Consider the following 17,173-nt stretch of genomic DNA (forward strand, 5'->3'; position numbering starts at 1 on the left):
CCCCGGTGCTCCCCTGGACGGGTCAGTGCTCTTAGGACGGGAGGACTGTGAGCCAGTGCCTCTGCTCCAGCACTCTGCTTGGAACGATGACAGCAGTGCTCTCACCCCATAAGGACCCCAAGCTCCCCCTTGGGGTGTCAGTTAGGGCAGCTGAGTCAGGGCACAATGCTTATTTTCAGGAATGGGAAGGAGAAGAGAGAGGCAGCTAGAGACGAAATGAGAAAAACTGCCATTTACAGAGCGCCACATGCCAGGCTGCCAGCAACTAACACCTGGTCACTTGGCAACTGTCATCTGGGCTGGACTGCGAGGGGGCTGAGAAGGGAGCATGGAGACAGGAGGGGAGAGGAGACAGCAGAGATGGAGGAGGCGGAGAGGGGCAGGCAGGCAGAGCCCGATGTGGGGGCCCTGGAAGACCCACGAGAGCCACTGTGGCTGGGCCCAGAGACAACAGGGAGGGGGCCAGGGAGGAGGAGAGGATGCTGCCCCTCAGCTTAGAGGAGGTGACCTTAGAGTTCACAGTCCACACCGAGGTACTTGGGAGAGGAAAAGGGTGCTATTAGCGATTCCCAAGGGGGGGCACCATGTGAACACCTACCTACCTGAGATGTTTTTCTTTCTTCCTCACCCGAGGATGTTTTTTTAAATATATTTTATTGATTTCAGAGAGGAAGGGAGAGGGAGAGAGATAGAAGCATCAATGATGAGACTCACTGATTAGCTGCCTTCTGCATGCCCCCTACTGGGGATGAAGCCTGCAACCCGGGCATGTGCCCTTGACCAGAATCGAACCTGGAACCCTTCAGTCCGCAGGCCATCCCTCTATCCACTGAGCCACACCGGCCAGGGCACCCGAGGATACTTTTTCCATTGACTTTTAGAGAGAGTAGAAGGGAGGGTTGGGAGGGAGGGAGGGGAAGAGAGAGGCTTGGATTGTTTGCCTCCTGCATGTGCCCTGAGAGAGCTGGAGATCAAACCTGCAACCCAGGTACATGCCCTTGATGGAAATGGAACCGGTGACCCTTCGGTGCTTGAGCTGACACTGAGCATACTGGCCAGGGCCCACCTGAGAGTTTTAAGTGGGGGATGGAGGTAGGGGTGGACGTGGCCTGGTTAGGCTTGTCTGAAAAAGTGACTGCTGCAGCATGAAGAAAGAGGGGGTGTGGGTGCAGTTACAGGGTGAGTGCAGGAGACCCAGGGAGTGGGGTGGATGTGACAGCAGACAGAAGGACTGAAAGGGCCCAGGCGTGTGTCAGAGTTGGGTAATAGGAAGGGGAGAAAAGGGGGCAGCTTCAGGGATGACTCACCAAAGTCTGGTTATGGACCAGTCGCAGGGTACAGAGGAGGGGCTGACAGCAGAGGGTGGGCCTGCGTGGGCCAGGTCACCTTAGCATGCAGGAGGTGTGCCAACATCTGCAGAGCAAGCGAGCTAACAAGTAAAGGTATGAGTCCTCCAGGGCAGGGGTGGAGTAAGCATTTGGGCCTAAAGCTCAGAACAGGTCAGGATGAAGGTGGATGTGCCCTGGAGCCCAGAGGCAAGCCAGCTCGGGGTGGACAGAGGCCCACCTCCCACTGACACCACCTCACGAGCTGCACCCCGCCGACGGGCATTGGGTCACTGTCATCAACATCTCCTGGCCTGTGAACGAAACACTGGGAGACTGGAATGTGGTCCCTCTGCACTGAAGGAGGAGGGTCCCCCTGCAGTGTGCCAGGCCCGGGTGTGGTACCAGGTCGCCCGCTACGCTCAGGCTTCCCAGCACTGCGGGGCAGGGTGGCACAGTGCCATCACTGTGGATAGGACCAGGAGTCGCACAGTGCCATCACTGATCTCTGGAAATCTTGGCTGCATGGGATGCTGGGTCTGTCAGAGGAGCTGGCCCACACGGCCTCAGGGCTCGGCGTGTTGGGGGCCATCACGGACACAGAGGAAGATTCTAAATCACACACGTGGAACACCATACCTGTGTCTCTGAATCCCATTCTCCTGCGGGGGCCTCTCCCCAGCTTCCCCAATGCCGTTGCTTTTGCTGGTGTCCACAGGCAGCCCTCCGGGGGCTCTCTGACTGGCCTCTGAAAATTCCCCAGAAGAGTTATCAGAATCAAAGCCTGCGCAAGACAAACAGAGTGGTCATTTTTGCAGGATGTGGAAGATAAAAACCTGCCTCCCAGAACTCTGTGCGAGCAGAATACCTGAAGGTCTAGATGCTTCTACGGGCACATTCAGATTCAGTCTGCTTCCCAAGAACTAAGGGCAGAGAAGCAGGAGCATTTGGGGAGCTTCCAAGGGAGACAGACCGTCCACTCTGACCAGAATTTCACATACACCAGGTTCCTTTGGGCCTGCTGGGGACTGTCGCTAACCTGAGGTTCAGCCTCAGGGCCCTAGAACAGGGTTCCTGTGGCTTTTTTTTTTTTTAATTAAATCTTTATTGTTCAGATTATTACATTTGTTCCTCTTTTTTTCCCCCCCCATAACTCCCCTCCTCCCTGTTCCCGCCCCACCCTCCGCCCTCACTCCCCACCCACTGTCCTCATCCATAGGTGCACGATTTTTGTCCAGTCTCTTCCCACATCTCCCACACCCCTTTCCCCCCCAAGAATAGTCAGTCCATTCCCTTTCTATGTCCCTGATTCTATTATAATCAACAGTTCATTCTGTTCATCAGATTATTTATTCACTTGATTCTTAGATTCACTTGTTGATAGATGCATATTTGTTGTTCATAATTTGTATCTTTACCTTTTTCTTCCTCTTCCTCTTCTTAAAGGATACCTTTCAGCATTTCATATAATCCTGGTTTGGTGGTGATGAACTCCTTTAGCTTTTCCTTATCTGTGAAGCTCTTTATCTGACCTTCAATTCTGAATGATAGCTTTGCTGGATAAAGTAATCTTGGTTGTAGGTTCTTGGTATTCATCACTTTGAATATTTCTTGCCACTCCCTTCTGGCCTGCAAAGTTTCTGTTGAGAAATCAGCTGACAGTCGTATGGGTATTCCCTTGTAGGTAACTGAGTTTCTTTCTCTTGCTGTTTTTAAGATTCTCTCTTTATCTTTTGCTCTTGGCATTTTAATTATGATGTGTCTTGGTGTGGTCCTCTTTGGATTCCTTTTGTTTGGGGTTCTCCACGCTTCTTGGACCTGTAAGTCCATTTCTTTCACCAGGTGGGGGAAGTTTTCTGTCATTATTTCTTCAAATAGGTTTTCAATATCTTGGTCTCTCTCATCTTCTGGCACCCCTATAATTCTGATGTTGGTACGCCTGAAGCTGTCCCAGAGGCTCCTTACACTATCCTCGCATTTTTGGATTCTTTTTTCATTTTGCTTTTCCGGTTGGATGTTTTTTGCTTCCTCGCATTTCAAATCATTGACTTGATTCTTGCGCTCCTCTGGTCTGCTGTCGGGCGTCTGTATAATATTCGTTATTTCATTCCGTGTATGCTTAATTTCTAGTTGGTTCCCCAATATAAGATCGAGGGTCTTATTAGTTTTCGTGTAGATCTCATTAAGTTTATCGGCAGCTTCTAAACAGTTCTTGAGAGACCTTAAAAGTGTGGTTCTGAACTCTATATCTTCCATTGACAATTTTGTCCTGTTTCTTTGTCTCCGCATTTTGTTATGCTTCCTTGGTGCACCCCCTAGTGCTCCTGTGGCTTTATTCAATGGCTCACACCCTTCTGGGCAGGAGCCTCTACAGCGCTCTAACCTGGCCCTCAAGGAGGCAGCATGTCCTTTCTGCGCAAGGTCTGCGGTCCTGCTCCACACCTCATCTTAAGATCTAACCCACTGGACTGGTCTCTAAGGAAGGCGGACACTGTGCCGAACAACTACCAGAACCAATCGGACTGATGGTCGCTGAGAGCAAGTGACTAGTTTAACTAGAGCACTCCTCCACAGCAGAGAAAACTGGGAAAATGAGCGATTTCAGCCTCACGTAAACTACAGTTGAATATGTTCTCCAGGCCACCCAGACTCCTCAAGAAGAGCGCCCACTAGGCCGTGCTCCGGGACCCTCCCCGCAAAGGGCTTCCTCTCCAAGGAGCAGGCAACGGTGGGGAAGGAGGGCCTGCTCCCTCCACGAGAGAGCGGGTGCAGGCACTGGGGCACAGGCACTCTGCGCCCAAGCAAGGCAGAGGGGCTGGGCCACCAGGGCGAGGTGGCTCCTGCCAGTGACAGGACGACCCAGGCTACTTCAGCAGGGGCCTGTGCTCACAAGGAGCTCAGGGTTCCCCCAACAGCGCCATTTCGCAGAAAGTAAGGCAAGGCCCAGGTGTAAAGCTAGGGGCTAATTGTTGTCAGACCCCAAACCTACAACATCTGCTGCTAAGCCTCACTGAGAATAAGCAAAATATCTTCTTTCATACTCTCCCACACTGACAAATGTATACAGTGTGGGGTGAGATTCACTGCACAATGATTTTGAAAGGATATATTAAAAACGAAGCTCTTAAATGACCACTGTCTTCTGAAAGAGCCGCTAATGTTCGCAGCCAATCCCAAAGCACACCTACTTGACCCCCGTCTACACTTAGCTTGAAACGCCCTGACTTAAGAGAATGTCTGCAGGGGCTGCCCACTGTCCTATGCCAGGCGGCCTATCTCCACACACCTCCCTCAGTGCTGAGAGATTCATGTGGACCGTTCGCTTCAACTACAGCCGACATGTGACCAGTAAACAGGCCACACGTCGCTGACAATTATGTTGAGGTCTTGCCTCAAATTAAGCCAATGCTCTGTAAACATGTATTTACTGCAGAAAAGAGGGAACCTGAAATCACTTGTGATCTGATCCTTCAGAGACAACCCCTTCTAACAGGCCAGTTCGGGAAGTTTTAACCCTCAGTCAGTACATGGTTTCACGGACTTGAAGACCTTTTCATTTTAACAGTTCTGGATCCTGGAGGAAGTGGTTGCCTGTTGAAGTCATCCTATACAATATAAGGCTAATATGCAAATTGACCAAACGGCAGACTGACTGGTTGCTATGACATGCACTGACCAACACGGGAGCTGCCTCCTGGTGGTCAGTGTGCTCCCACAGGGGGAGTGCTGCTCAGCCGGAAGCCCTGAGCCGGGCTCACAGCTGGTGAGCGCAGTGGCGGCGGTGGTGGGAGCCTCTCCCGCCTCCCCTAAGGATGTCCGACTGACGGCTTAGCCCAGTGGGAAGTGGGCCTCAGCCATCAGTCAGACATCCCCTGAGGGCTCCCGGACAGCGAGAAGGCACAGGCTGGGTGAGGAACCCTCCCCCGCCACCCCGGGTACACAGATTTCATGCGCCGGGCCTCTAGTTCCTTTAATAACCGCTGGGTTCAGAGACGTTTTAGGTGAGTTACAAGGGGAGCCCAGTGCTCCAGGCAGTGAAACAGGCTGCTCTGCGTCTCTGTGGCTGCCTCACTGCAAGGGAACCCTTCCCGCAGTCATTCCTCCCATTGCTTGTCTTGGAACCCAAGGATGGAGGTGACAAATCATGTCACCTGGCTTTTCCCCTTTCCTGAGTCCATGCAGAGCATTACTGCGGTGCAGACAGACGAGAGGCACCACCCAAACGCCACACCATGTGAGTGCCAGACCTCTCCGGGAAAGCCCTCTGGCAGAAACTCAGATGGCCAGTGGTCTCGGTCACACTGGTTCCCAGGAGAGAGGGACCCATGGAGGCCAGCCTCTGTGGAGGCCTGAAGGCAAGTCCCTGAGCCTGTCACCAAGTGGAGCTCAGTCTCATCAAGAGCTGAAGCGTGAAGAGCAGGTGAGTCACAGACACGCCTCTGGGGGAACCTCCACAGGGCACGCCTGCTCAGTGGCCCCTTCCTCCTGGGTTTCCCACAAGAATAAATCAGTAACCTGGGCTGCCTGTCCATGCACTGGCCCCCACCCCTCCTTTGGGAAAGAGAAGCATGGTGGTGATGGACGCACGCCTCGAGAACGTGCTGACAAAGCTCAGGGGACAGTGACAGCCGTCACAAAGAACCTTGTGCTGGGTGCCATGTCATTTTGGCGGTAACAGCACAGGTGACCCCCTGACTGCACTTGGAAAGACCATCACTAACATCTGGATATCCAAAACAAGATTCCAAAAGTGGGCCCTGAGGGTGGCGGATAGAAAGTGGGCCCTGAGGGTGGCGGATAGGAAGTGAATGGCCGTCTTGAACTTTAAGAGCTTTGGACCTCAAGTGGTCACGGTGATGGGGGGAAGGGGCTGCTCTAAGTTTGTGTCCCGCCCAGCCCAGTGACCCAGCCTGCTGCCCCACCGCCCTCACACAAACACTCCCTGCAACGCTGTTTCCACTCGGGCACACCCGAGCAGCTTTCCAACTCCGGGCTATGTGCCACTACTTAGGATGGCTGTGGGAAAATGGAAAATAACTGAACTTTGAGCATTTACATGCAAGAGCAACTCTTTTAAAGACTAAAAACTGAATTGCCCTTTCTTATTATCTCCTGTCATCTAAAGTTGAGCTTTCTCCCCAGATCTGGGAGTCAAGCCTGGGAACATGCTTTCCTGACCATCCTCACATCTGAAGAGTAGGTCTGAGACCCGGGTCCGTCCTCTGCACTCACCTGTGACGGCATCAAAGAACTCCTCGTCCCCGTTCATCCTCGGCAGCCAGGAGCCCTGCCCCGATCTGCAGTCTCCTACTGAATCATTGCCTGGTCTACATTGACGGTGTCAGGTGCTTCACACGGGGAGCTTTGTGGGGTGAAATCCAATAGGTGGTGCAGATCTAAGGGGAGAAACATTTTGGCATACTTAACTTTCAGAAGTTTTATGGCTTAGAAACATTTTTCAAATACCCATTTGTCATTTTTTAAAATCAATCTCAATTACATCTTAGCAAAGAAATAAAATTAATGATTTAATGACAAATGCATGAGCCTGGCCAGGGGCCTCAGTTGGTGGAGCATCATCCCCTACACCAAAAGTCTGTGGGTTTGATTACCGGTCAGGGCATATAACTAGTTTGTGGGTTCGATCCCCAGTCGGGGCACGTATGGGAGACAACTGATCAATGATTCTCTCTCACATCAGTTTCTCTCTCTCCTTTCTTCTCTCTAAAATCAATAAAAAAAAAAAACAGGCCTCACTGGTTTGGCTCAGTGGATAAAACGTCAGCCTACGACTGAAGGGTCCGGGTTTAATGCCAGTCAAAGGTTGCAGGCTCGATCCTGGTGGGGGGCGTGCAGGAGACAGCTGATCAATGATTCTCTCTCATCACTGATGTTTCTATCTCTCTCTCTCCCTCTCCCTTCCTCTCTGAAATTAATAAAAAATATATATATTTAAAACAAAACAAAAAAACATGATTTAAAAAAGAATTTTAAAAAAATCAATGAAAAACAAATAAGCATATCCTTAGTGAGAATTAAACAAAAATATTTTAAAGTAACAAAATTTGCCCGGCTGGAGTGGCTAGGTGGTTGAGCATCAACCTATGAACCAGGTCAGGTTTGATTCCTGTTCAGTACACATGTCCAGGTTGCGGGCTCGATCCCCAGCGGGAGGTGGGGGGTGCAGGAGACAACCAATCAATGATTCTCTCTCATCATTGATGTTTCTATCTCTCTCCCTCTCCCTTCCTCTCTGAAATCAATAAAAATATATTTTAAAAATAACAAAATTCATGATTTCAGAAAATATGAGAGGAAACATTTATAATACAAATATCCAACAATAAATAGATCAATAAGTAATCATTATTTGAAGAGTTATTTTTATTTTAAAATCTTCATCTACAGCCAAGGTTAGTGGCTCAGTAGTTCTAGCGCTGGATTTGATTCCTGGTCAAGGGCACACACCTGAGCTGCTGGCCCTGGTCAGGACGTGTGCGGGAGGCAACCAATCTATGTGTCTCCTTCACATCAATGTTTTCTTTCTCTCTCTCTTCCCCTCTTCGTTCCCTCTCTTCCACTCTCTCTAAAAATCAATGGAAAAAATATCCTCAGGTGAGGATTAACAAAAATAAATTAAAAATAAAACCATCACCTAAGTTGTATAAGAAATGGTAAAATGGCCGAAACCGGTTTGGCTCAGTGGATAGAGCATCGGCCTGCGGACTGAAAGGTCCCAGGTTCGATTCCAGTCAAGGGCATGTACCTGGGTTGTGGGCACATCCCCAGTAGGGAGTGTGCAGGAGGCAGCTGATCGATGTTTCTCTCTCATCGATGTTTCTAACTCTCTATCTCTCTTCCTTCCTCTCTTTAAAAAAATCAATAAAATATATTAAAAAAAAAAAAAAAAAAAGAAGAAATGGTAAAATGACTGGCTTGGGACAGTCACACGACCAGGATAGTTTCCATTCCCACATACGAGGCCAGACAGAGCTCAGGGATTGTGCTGAAGTCTTTCTCAAAATCATGTTAAAATATTTGTTTCACATCAACAGGAAGCCAATTTTCAATTCTGGAGAAGCTGCTATATAAGTTAGCTATTATCAGCATAAACTGAAATCAACTTAAATTTCCTCAAAATTATTTTGGCTCAGCCCAGCTGGCATGGCTCAGTGGTTGAGTGTCAACCTATGAACCAGAGGTCACCGGTTCGATTCCCAGTCAGGACACATGCCCAGGTTGTGGACTCAATCTCCAGTATGCAAGAGGCAGCCAATCCATGATTCTCTCTCAAGTCTAACAAATGCATCTTTACGTTTTTCTTAGAAAAACAGATCTAGTCACTTGGGAATCAGTTGACTGGCTAAGAGCTTGCGGACCTGGAGGGTTTATGTCCACAGTCAGCTCACTAAAGAGCAGAGTTTCGTGTTCTTTCTCTTCTCTATAAAAATGGGCAAGGCAACCGAGATGTAATCTTCACAGAGCACGGAAAATTCACCAATGATACAAAAACTCTGGGTCCTCTTTGGATGTTAACTATGAATTCTGAATTTAAATTGTTCAAAATGATATAAATTATATATAATAACTTCAAAATGCATTAGCAAGCAACCAGACAGAGGATAAATAAAGAGAGGCCTTCAACAACAAACTAACCCAACATGATCCAGCAGACACATGCAACATATACATTCTCCTCTGGTGCACACGGGACATTCTCCAGGACATGTGAGACCACAGATCCATCTCAGTGGATTTAAAAAGGCAGATATTATACAAAGCATCTTCTCTGACCACAAGAAGATGAGTTATAAATCAACAAAAGTAAAACTGGAAAGCCCACAAAACCGTAGAAATTAAATAGCATGCTCTTAAACAGCCCATGGATCAAAGAAGAAATCACAAGGGAAATATCCTCGGACAGGGATTAACAACAACAAAAGCAAGGAGGTTCAATAAGTAATAAAAAAGCTCCCAACAAAGAAAAGCCCTGTATCTGATGGCTTCACTGGTGAATTCCACCATTTCAATTGGAAATAACATCAAACCTCCTCAAAGTTTTCCCAAAAACCTGGAGATGGGAAAACTTCCTAACTCATTCTATGAGGCCAGCACAACCCTGACACCAAGGCCACATAAAGACACTACAAAAGCCGAACCGGTTTGGCTCAGTGGATAGAGCGTCAGCCTGTGGACTGAAGGGTCCCAGGTTCGATTCCGGTCAAGGGCATGTACCTTGGTTGCGGGCACATCCCCAGTAGGGGGCGTGCAGGAGGCAGCTGATCGATCTCTCTCATTGATGTTCCTAGCTCTCTATCCCTCTCCCTTCTTCTCTGTAAAAAAATCAATAAAATATATTTAAAAAAAAAAAAAAGACACTACAAAAAAAGAAAACTACAGACTTACATCCCTTATGAACATTGATACAAAAAATTCTCAACAAAATACTAGCAAAGTAAACACATTAAAATGCATTCAGCAACACATTCAAAGGATTATACACCAAATGGGATTTATTCCTGGAATACAAGGATCATACGAAGATCAATGTAATACGTCACATTCACAGAATGAAAAAAAACAACACATGATCATCTCAATGGATGCAGATAAACCATCTGACCAACTTCAACACTTCATGATAAAAAACAAACAAAAACACACTCAATAAGCTAGCAATAGAAGGATACTGCCAGAACATAATAAAAGCCATAGTTGAAAACTCCACAGGGAACATCATGCTCAAAGGTGAAAGACTGAAAGCTTTTGCTCAAAGTTCAGAACAAGACAAGGATGCCCACTCACCAATGCTATTGATCATAGTACCAGAAGTTCTAGCCAGAGTAATCAGACAAGAAAAAGAAATGAAAGGCATCAAAACTCAACAACAAAAAATAACCTGATTCAAAAATGGGCAAAGGACTTAAATAGACATTTCATTTCACCAAGGAAGATGCACAAATGGCCAACAGGGTGGCCTTGACAGGCAGGCAGAGGGGACACCAGCCTGACCCTGAGGAGCCAGCGGACCAGCACTTCTGGTTGGGACCTGACAGGTGATGGCCTAGAGCCCCACCATCCACAAGTTTCCCCAAGTCCCTTGCCTCCCCTAGAAACTGATATTCAACAGTGAGTGCCAGAGACACACCAGATACTTCGAGGAACAGGGTCATGAATCTAGAACAATCCAGAACAAAGTGCTTCAGAACCCACACAAGATGAATGGAGGCTCTTCCGTGCAAAGTGTTTGCGTCGATGAACCCTGTCATTCTGTTCTGTAGCAGAGAAAAGCAGTTCCAATGTAGGGAGAGGAAGGAAGCTCAGGGCAGCAGCCCCGCCCACCCAGGCACCATGCACCCTGAGAGCAGTGGAGAAATCAGACCCGTCAGTAGGGCCACTGCCCTTTGCTTGTCCACTTCCGAGAGCAGAACCAGAGCCCTGGACCAGCAGGTGGCGACTGGACAACTGGAAGACCCAGCATTGCAGCCCTAGGGGCAGTGGGAAGCCCTGGAGGGGTGTGGAGCATGCCCACCCCCCACCACCCCACCTCCCACCCCCGTGTCCCCAGTGCCCTGCTGCCCTGCCTGGAGCATCTATGCAGTCAGTCCAGATGCTTCGGATGCCAGCTCCATCAGGCAGAATCCAGCCTGAGACCCTCGCCCTTTCGCCTGCTGCCTCTCCCACCCCAGGGCCTTCCTTGTCAGTTCTCACACGAGTTCCACCTGCTCAGCCTCTGAACCAGTTTCACTGAGCTGAGAAACTGGTCACCCCAACATGAGACCTGCCCGCTCACTCCCAACTACACTTCCTGAGCCCTAATGGGGGTGGGGTTTAAACCAAGGTCAGGAAAATCCCTGAATTAGTATACCCTCCCTCCCAAAGAGAGAAAATAAAAAAGAGAAAATGACAAACTTTTGTTTGTGTTCATTTTTCCCCAGGAAGATGACTCAGACTCTCCACTAGGTTCTCAAAGGGGTCGCTGATCCAGAACAGGGTTAAGACCCCACCAGGGGTTCCAAGCATGCTGAGGGCATAGCAACGGGGTGGGATGTGCTGCACATCCCCGGGCCTCCCTCCCGAAGCCACGCTTCTTTCCTTCTTTCTTTTTTTTAAATATATTTTTATTGATTTCAAAGAGGAAGGGAGAGGGAGAGACACATCAATGAGAGAGAATCATGATAGGCTGCCTCCTGCGTGTCTCCCACTGGGGATCGAGCCCACATTTGGAGCATGTGCCCTGACTAGGAATCAAACCCGTAACCTCCTGGTTTATGGGTCGATGCTCAACCACTGAGCTACACCAGCCGGGCCAAAGCCCCACTTCTTATGAGGTTCCCAGCAGCCAGGTGAAAACCCTACAATGTCAGCCAGGGACCTTCTACCCTGATGAGCATCGGCAGTCAACCCCATGCATGAACTGCCTTAAAAACAGAACCGCGGCAACACTGGGGGCTGCACCTGCACTGGAAACCAAACCCCCTCCCTCCCCACTACCTGCTCCGCAGGTGGTGTAACATTACCCACGCTAATTTCTCTGTGGAACCCCAGCACTCGGAGCCTAACTCACCCCGAGCTCAGTAAACGTGGCCCTGGCCCTTCTCCTTCAGTGTCAGACAGGTGCCTGTTAACATCTGCCACCACTGCAGTCCTTAAAGCTTCTGCAGGGACATCAGATCACACAGCCATCCCGATATTAGGGCACTAGTGGAAGTCACTTTCCAGCCAAGCCCAGCGTACAGGTGCCAGATGACAGCTGACTTTTCTCTCTCAGCCTGGGAGCAGCCTTCGTTGGTTCAGTGGGACACACAGATCTCGCCCTGTGTGTCACAGCCTGCCCTCCCCGCTGGCTGCCATAGTCCTCTCTGGAACCTGAAGTCAGGACAACTTCCCCACAAACCATCCTCAGACCATTCTTCCCAAGCACCTGACACCAGCCTGGAACAAGCTTTTCCTGGCACCTTTTAAGGCTAGTGCTTCCACCCTCTGGTCAAGGTACCAGCTCAAGTCAGACAGGTCTGCCAACCAAGAGCCACTCAGTGGTTCCCATGTCGGCATGACTCAACAGAGCTGTGGGAGGGAGGTGCCCAGGTCAACAGAAGCGCACCTTCCCTCTGCCCTCCTTCTCAGGCCCGCTGCGGGACCAGGGTTAGCTCAGCCAGCACAATCCCAGAGTCCACGTCTCAAAACAACCCGCAAGATTCCACTGACACGCAGAGAAGGAGCAACAGACGCAAACACCAGGCAGAAGTCTACAAGCATCACTGCTGCTCACAGTCCTTTCCCAAGGCGGACTGCACTGTTCAGCTCAGGGCACAGGTCAGAGTACTTGTGTGACCAGAAGGTCCCAGTGACAGCACGAGATGCTCTGAGATTCTGCCAGGGGACCCTACGTTCTTTTCTGAATTTGGATAGAAAAGGAAAGAAGCGCCATGATGTTCACGGGCACGGCTAGGTGACCATTCAACCACATGGTCATTAAGGAGAGCTGTGGGCATGGGTGGGTCCTCCACACCATGTATCCACGGTGGGCTTGACCCTGGCAGGGCCAACACCAGAGATTTACCATGAAAAACACTTTGAAAACATAAAAGTTATAGCAGAGATACAAATTAACCACTGTCCAAAGAAACTGCCATTTAACGTGTCAAACTAGTCCCTAAAATATGAACTCTTAGGATTTAAATATTTCTTAATATTTAAGTCATGTTCAAATACTAACTTCCATTCAGTCTCGATAAGCTCAAGACCAACCTTGAAGCGCACCAAGTTTCAGAATCAAGCCTCGCCCTTGTTAGTGCTCAACTCTACTGCCTTAGCCGGTTTGGCTCAATGAACAGAGCACCGGCCTGTGGACCGAAGGGTCCCGGGTTCGATTCTAGTCAAGTACCTCGGTTGCTCCTCCCCAGCCTGGGCCCTGGTTGGGGCTCATGCAGGAAGCAGCTGTCGATGTGTTTCTCTCATATCAATGTCTCTCTGTCTTTCCCTCTCTCTTCCACTCTCTCTAACAATCAATAGAAAAATATCCTCGGGTGAGGAATAAACAATAAATAAACTCTATGAACGTCAGCCTCCAGCAGGAAGTACGGCAGTGACCAGGAGACAGCCACACCCCCACTGTTCACATACTGTCCAGGGCCTCGGCTGAGTGACAGCAGGTGCTCATGGGTCCAGGGGTCATTTTATAGTCGTTCTTATAAAGTGTCACTGTAACATTCAATAGGATGCAAATCTGCCTAACAAAAGATTTATGTGGCCTCACTTCTAAATTGAATTTTTGTGCGTGTCTATGCGTCACTGTTGGGTGGGGTCAATGTCAATGCTCTTAGGTCAGTGACTGAAGGGGAACTGGGCACCTAGGACAACACCAGACACTCCTTACATTTTCTTCACATGTATTCCACACAATAACCCATTTTGTGGGCAAAGTTAGAAAGTGAGGGAGCCGGAGCCCGAGAGCTCCCAGCCTGGGCTCGCCCTCTGATCTCCAGGAAGATTCCTAACCTCTTGAATGGAACACGTTGGTCACGTCAGGCCCATTGTCACAGCTTTCCTGCAAATACATAAGCTCTATAAGCCTATGGACACCACAGCCAAACCCCAGGACAAGAGGCGCCCTTGGCTTCTCATGGGAATACCAAAGCAGTCATATGCAAGAGACAGTTAATTCCCTGTTGGAAGATAGCACAAAAGTACATAAAATGTTTCAAAACTTGCCCCACCAAAAACAAAAAAAGTGTTACTTATGTAATTAGCTGGATGTAATACAATTGGAAAGTTGAGCAGCTTTTTAGCACAGATCCTATCTAGGACTCATTTGCTAGCGTGTGCTGGAGGCACGGATAGGAGTCTAGGATGAGAAGCAAGTGGCACTCACTTCTTAAACACTAAAGTAACACTGCGCATCGCATCAAAATGTCAAACAGGTAGGAGTCTGAGCCCTAAATGCAGGTGAGAGGAGGGCAGGAGCCTCATGCACACTCAACAGCCACCTGCATTAAGCTCGCTCAGAGCCGAATCCCCAAGGGCAACCTTGTCCTTTGCACTGTGGACCTCCATCGTCACTCCTGCTCCTTCAACTCCCCCTCTCCCACCACGAGCGGTAATGACTTCACTACTGACTAAGGCAAGGGGCTTTGGCTAAATCTGGGACAGCACGATAATCACTTTGTGTTTTTTTTCTCAGTCTATTTATTCTAAGTTATAATACTCTTTTCACTGAGAATCACTTTATTTTAGAAGAAATAAAATGGTTTTATAAACATTTGTGCTCACAAAAGAATGAAAATCGATTATCTCTGTGGCAAGAAACAAAGTTCGGACACACTGTAATGCAGCACAATTAGAATGTTTTAAAGGAAAATGGCGAGGGGATGTTGTAAATGAAAATTTTGGTTTTAAAAGGGTGTATAGAGAGGAATTTAAGAGTGTGAACTTCGGCCCTAGCCGGTTGCTCAGTGGTTAGTGTCAGTCCGCAGACTGAAGGGTCCCGGGTCCGATTCTGGTCAAGGGCACATCCCTCAGAGCACGTGGGAGGCAACCTATCAGTGTGTCTCTCTCATATCACTATTTCTCTCCCTGTCTCGGGAGAGGATTAACAGCAACAGAAAAGAGTGTGAACTCCAGAGCCAGACTGCCTCCCTGCTCCATAACTCACTGCTGCGGGGTGTAGAGTACGTTACTTCGCCTCTCTATGCCTCAGCTGCCACGTGAGTGAACGGAGGCTCATGTCAGCACTGGTCTCGCAGGCTGTTGCGAAGACCACGTGGATGAAGCAACTATAAGGTGCTTCTGGCCATCCTGAAACAACCGCTACATGTCATCATCACCTCAGGTAAGAGCTGCTAACAGGGGGGCACAGAAGGCAAACAGGAAAGGTAAATTCTACTGAGAAGATCCATCTGTTTACTCATCACTCACTGTCCTGTTTTAAATGACACCAGCTCCGGCACCCAGGGCTGGTCAAGGAGGAAGTGTAGCCAGTAAGTTTCCTGTCCTCAGCAAGGGAGAGGGACCTCACGATTTGGAGCACCTGCCATGTGCCAGAGCCTGCTGGGGGGCAATCATTACATCTGCTTCTCTCATCAGCCCACCAGGTGGGGGTACCTGTCACACGGGGCCAGGAGAGATGGCAAGCCCAGCACAGTCAGGAGGGCCTCTGCTCACTCGCTGTGGCCTGTCATCTCCGGGGACACAGGCAATGAGACCCATCTCCAGATGGGCACGGGCAGGCCCAGCAAGGGGCTAACGCAAGAGCGGTGGGCTCCTGGTCCAGAGCTTGTCCTAGACCAGTGATGGAGAACCTATAACTCATTTTTTTGGTTGATTTTTCTTTGTTAAATGGCACTTAAATATATAAAATAAATATCAAAAATATAAGTCTTTGTTTTACTATGGTTGCAAAGATCAAAAAATTTCTATATGTGACACGGCACCAGAGTTAAGTTAGGGTTTTTCAAAATGCTGACACGCCGAGCTCAAAAGGTTCGCCATCGCTGTTCTAGACTGACCCTTCGGGATAAACCCCCAAAACCTGAGCACAGCTTCCTGGGAGGTGACCCCCTCACTCAGGAGCGACCCCAACTACCTAACCACCAGCTTCTGGGCTCACCAGCTTACACAATCACCGGGTTTTTGATCAACTGTGGAATTTAACTCAGAGCAGGAAGGAACCTTGGAAAACCGGTCTCCATCTGTGCTTACAAACCACCAAGTGCAAGTCCTACCCTCCCGGTCGCCGCGTTAACTGTGAAGGAGGGAACCCTTTAAAATCTGATGGCCTATCTAGGGGAGCTAACATGCGCGCCAGGTAGGAGCTCCCCACTGGCCGTGTGGTCTGCTATGGTGACAAACGAAAAATAAGACAGAGCAGGGTCGGGAGTGGACACGGCACAAGCCTTCCGCGAGAGGTCTCCACCGGTGGCCGCCCCGGGAGGGGCGGGGTCTCTAGCAGCGGGGACCGACTTCACACTTCAAATATGCGAGTGAAGCCAGGGGTCCAAATGCCCCCCGGCCGGCGAGCCCCACCGTATGGATGACCCCGACAGCGACCGAGGCCGGCAGGCGCCCTGGCCTCCGAGTTCACCCCGAACCCGACTTCCGGCTGCGGCGGCAGGTCTGCTTGGGACCACAGTTGCCTGGCGACGCGGGGTCTCGGCTGCCGCCCGGGACCTAGGCCCAACGCCCCGCCACCAGCGCCAACTTTCCTCCCAAGTTCCCTCGCGGCCGAGACTCCAGGGCCCGGGCCTGCTCGCCGAGGGGTGGGCTCCGGGCTCGGGCTACCCGGGCCCGGTCCGGCCTCCTCGCCGCCCAACCGCCCGAGGCCGGGAGCCGTTCCCGGCGATGCGGGTTCCGGGCCGGGGTCCGGGCTGGGTCACTCACCTGGACCGCGGTCCCTCCGGCGGCCGCCTAGCCTCGCTGCCCGCCCCGCCCCGCCCCGCGCGACCCACTGACACCGAGGCGGAAGTGCGGCCGGCCGCCCGCGGACTGACAGCCCGCGCCAGCCACTTGAGGCGCCCCGCGCCACCGCGTAGACCGCCGCCTGCCCAATCAGTGCACCACCCGAGAGCAGCGCTGGGAGGCGGGACTATACTAATCACTTCGCTGGAGTGACACCTTCTACGCCCCTCGAAGGTCCCGCCCATATGGAGGAGTGACGACGCTAATAGCCAATCATAGCATGGAGAGGCGGGGTTATGCAGATATTGACCCGAAGAGGGCGGGCGAGAGGTAGGAAGGGGCAAGGCTTGGAGAGCTGAGTTTACAAACAGCGAGTCAGGTGGCTGGCGCGGGATCTGTGCCCAAGGCTCGCAACTCCCTAGGGCGGGCGGTGCCTCTGTCAACTCAAGCAT

General features: G+C 50.3%; 1 protein-coding gene across 4 annotated transcripts in view; it reads right to left on the bottom strand.

Moving 5' to 3' along the window:
• The window catches only part of OSBPL2 (oxysterol binding protein like 2), a 42,639-nt gene extending 25,787 nt beyond the window's left edge, over window positions 1-16,852 (bottom strand). Inside the window, exons 1-3 of one of the 4 annotated variants that reach the window (XM_059705128.1) lie at window positions 16,704-16,852; window positions 6,558-6,721; window positions 1,965-2,073 (exon numbers count right to left, since the gene is read on the bottom strand). In XM_059705128.1, the coding sequence (XP_059561111.1) occupies window positions 1,965-2,073; window positions 6,558-6,594 (146 nt within the window). In that variant the 5' untranslated portion in view covers window positions 6,595-6,721; window positions 16,704-16,852. Of the gene's footprint in view, window positions 1-1,964; window positions 2,110-6,557; window positions 6,722-14,979; window positions 15,003-16,293; window positions 16,666-16,703 lie in introns of those variants that run through there. The other 3 variants (XM_059705125.1, XM_059705126.1, XM_059705127.1) reach the window with 3 other exon arrangements.
• Window positions 16,853-17,173: the final 321 nt, after the last annotated feature.

This window comes from Myotis daubentonii, chromosome 8 (assembly GCF_963259705.1).
Source record: "Myotis daubentonii chromosome 8, mMyoDau2.1, whole genome shotgun sequence".
NCBI lineage: Eukaryota > Metazoa > Chordata > Mammalia > Chiroptera > Vespertilionidae > Myotis > Myotis daubentonii.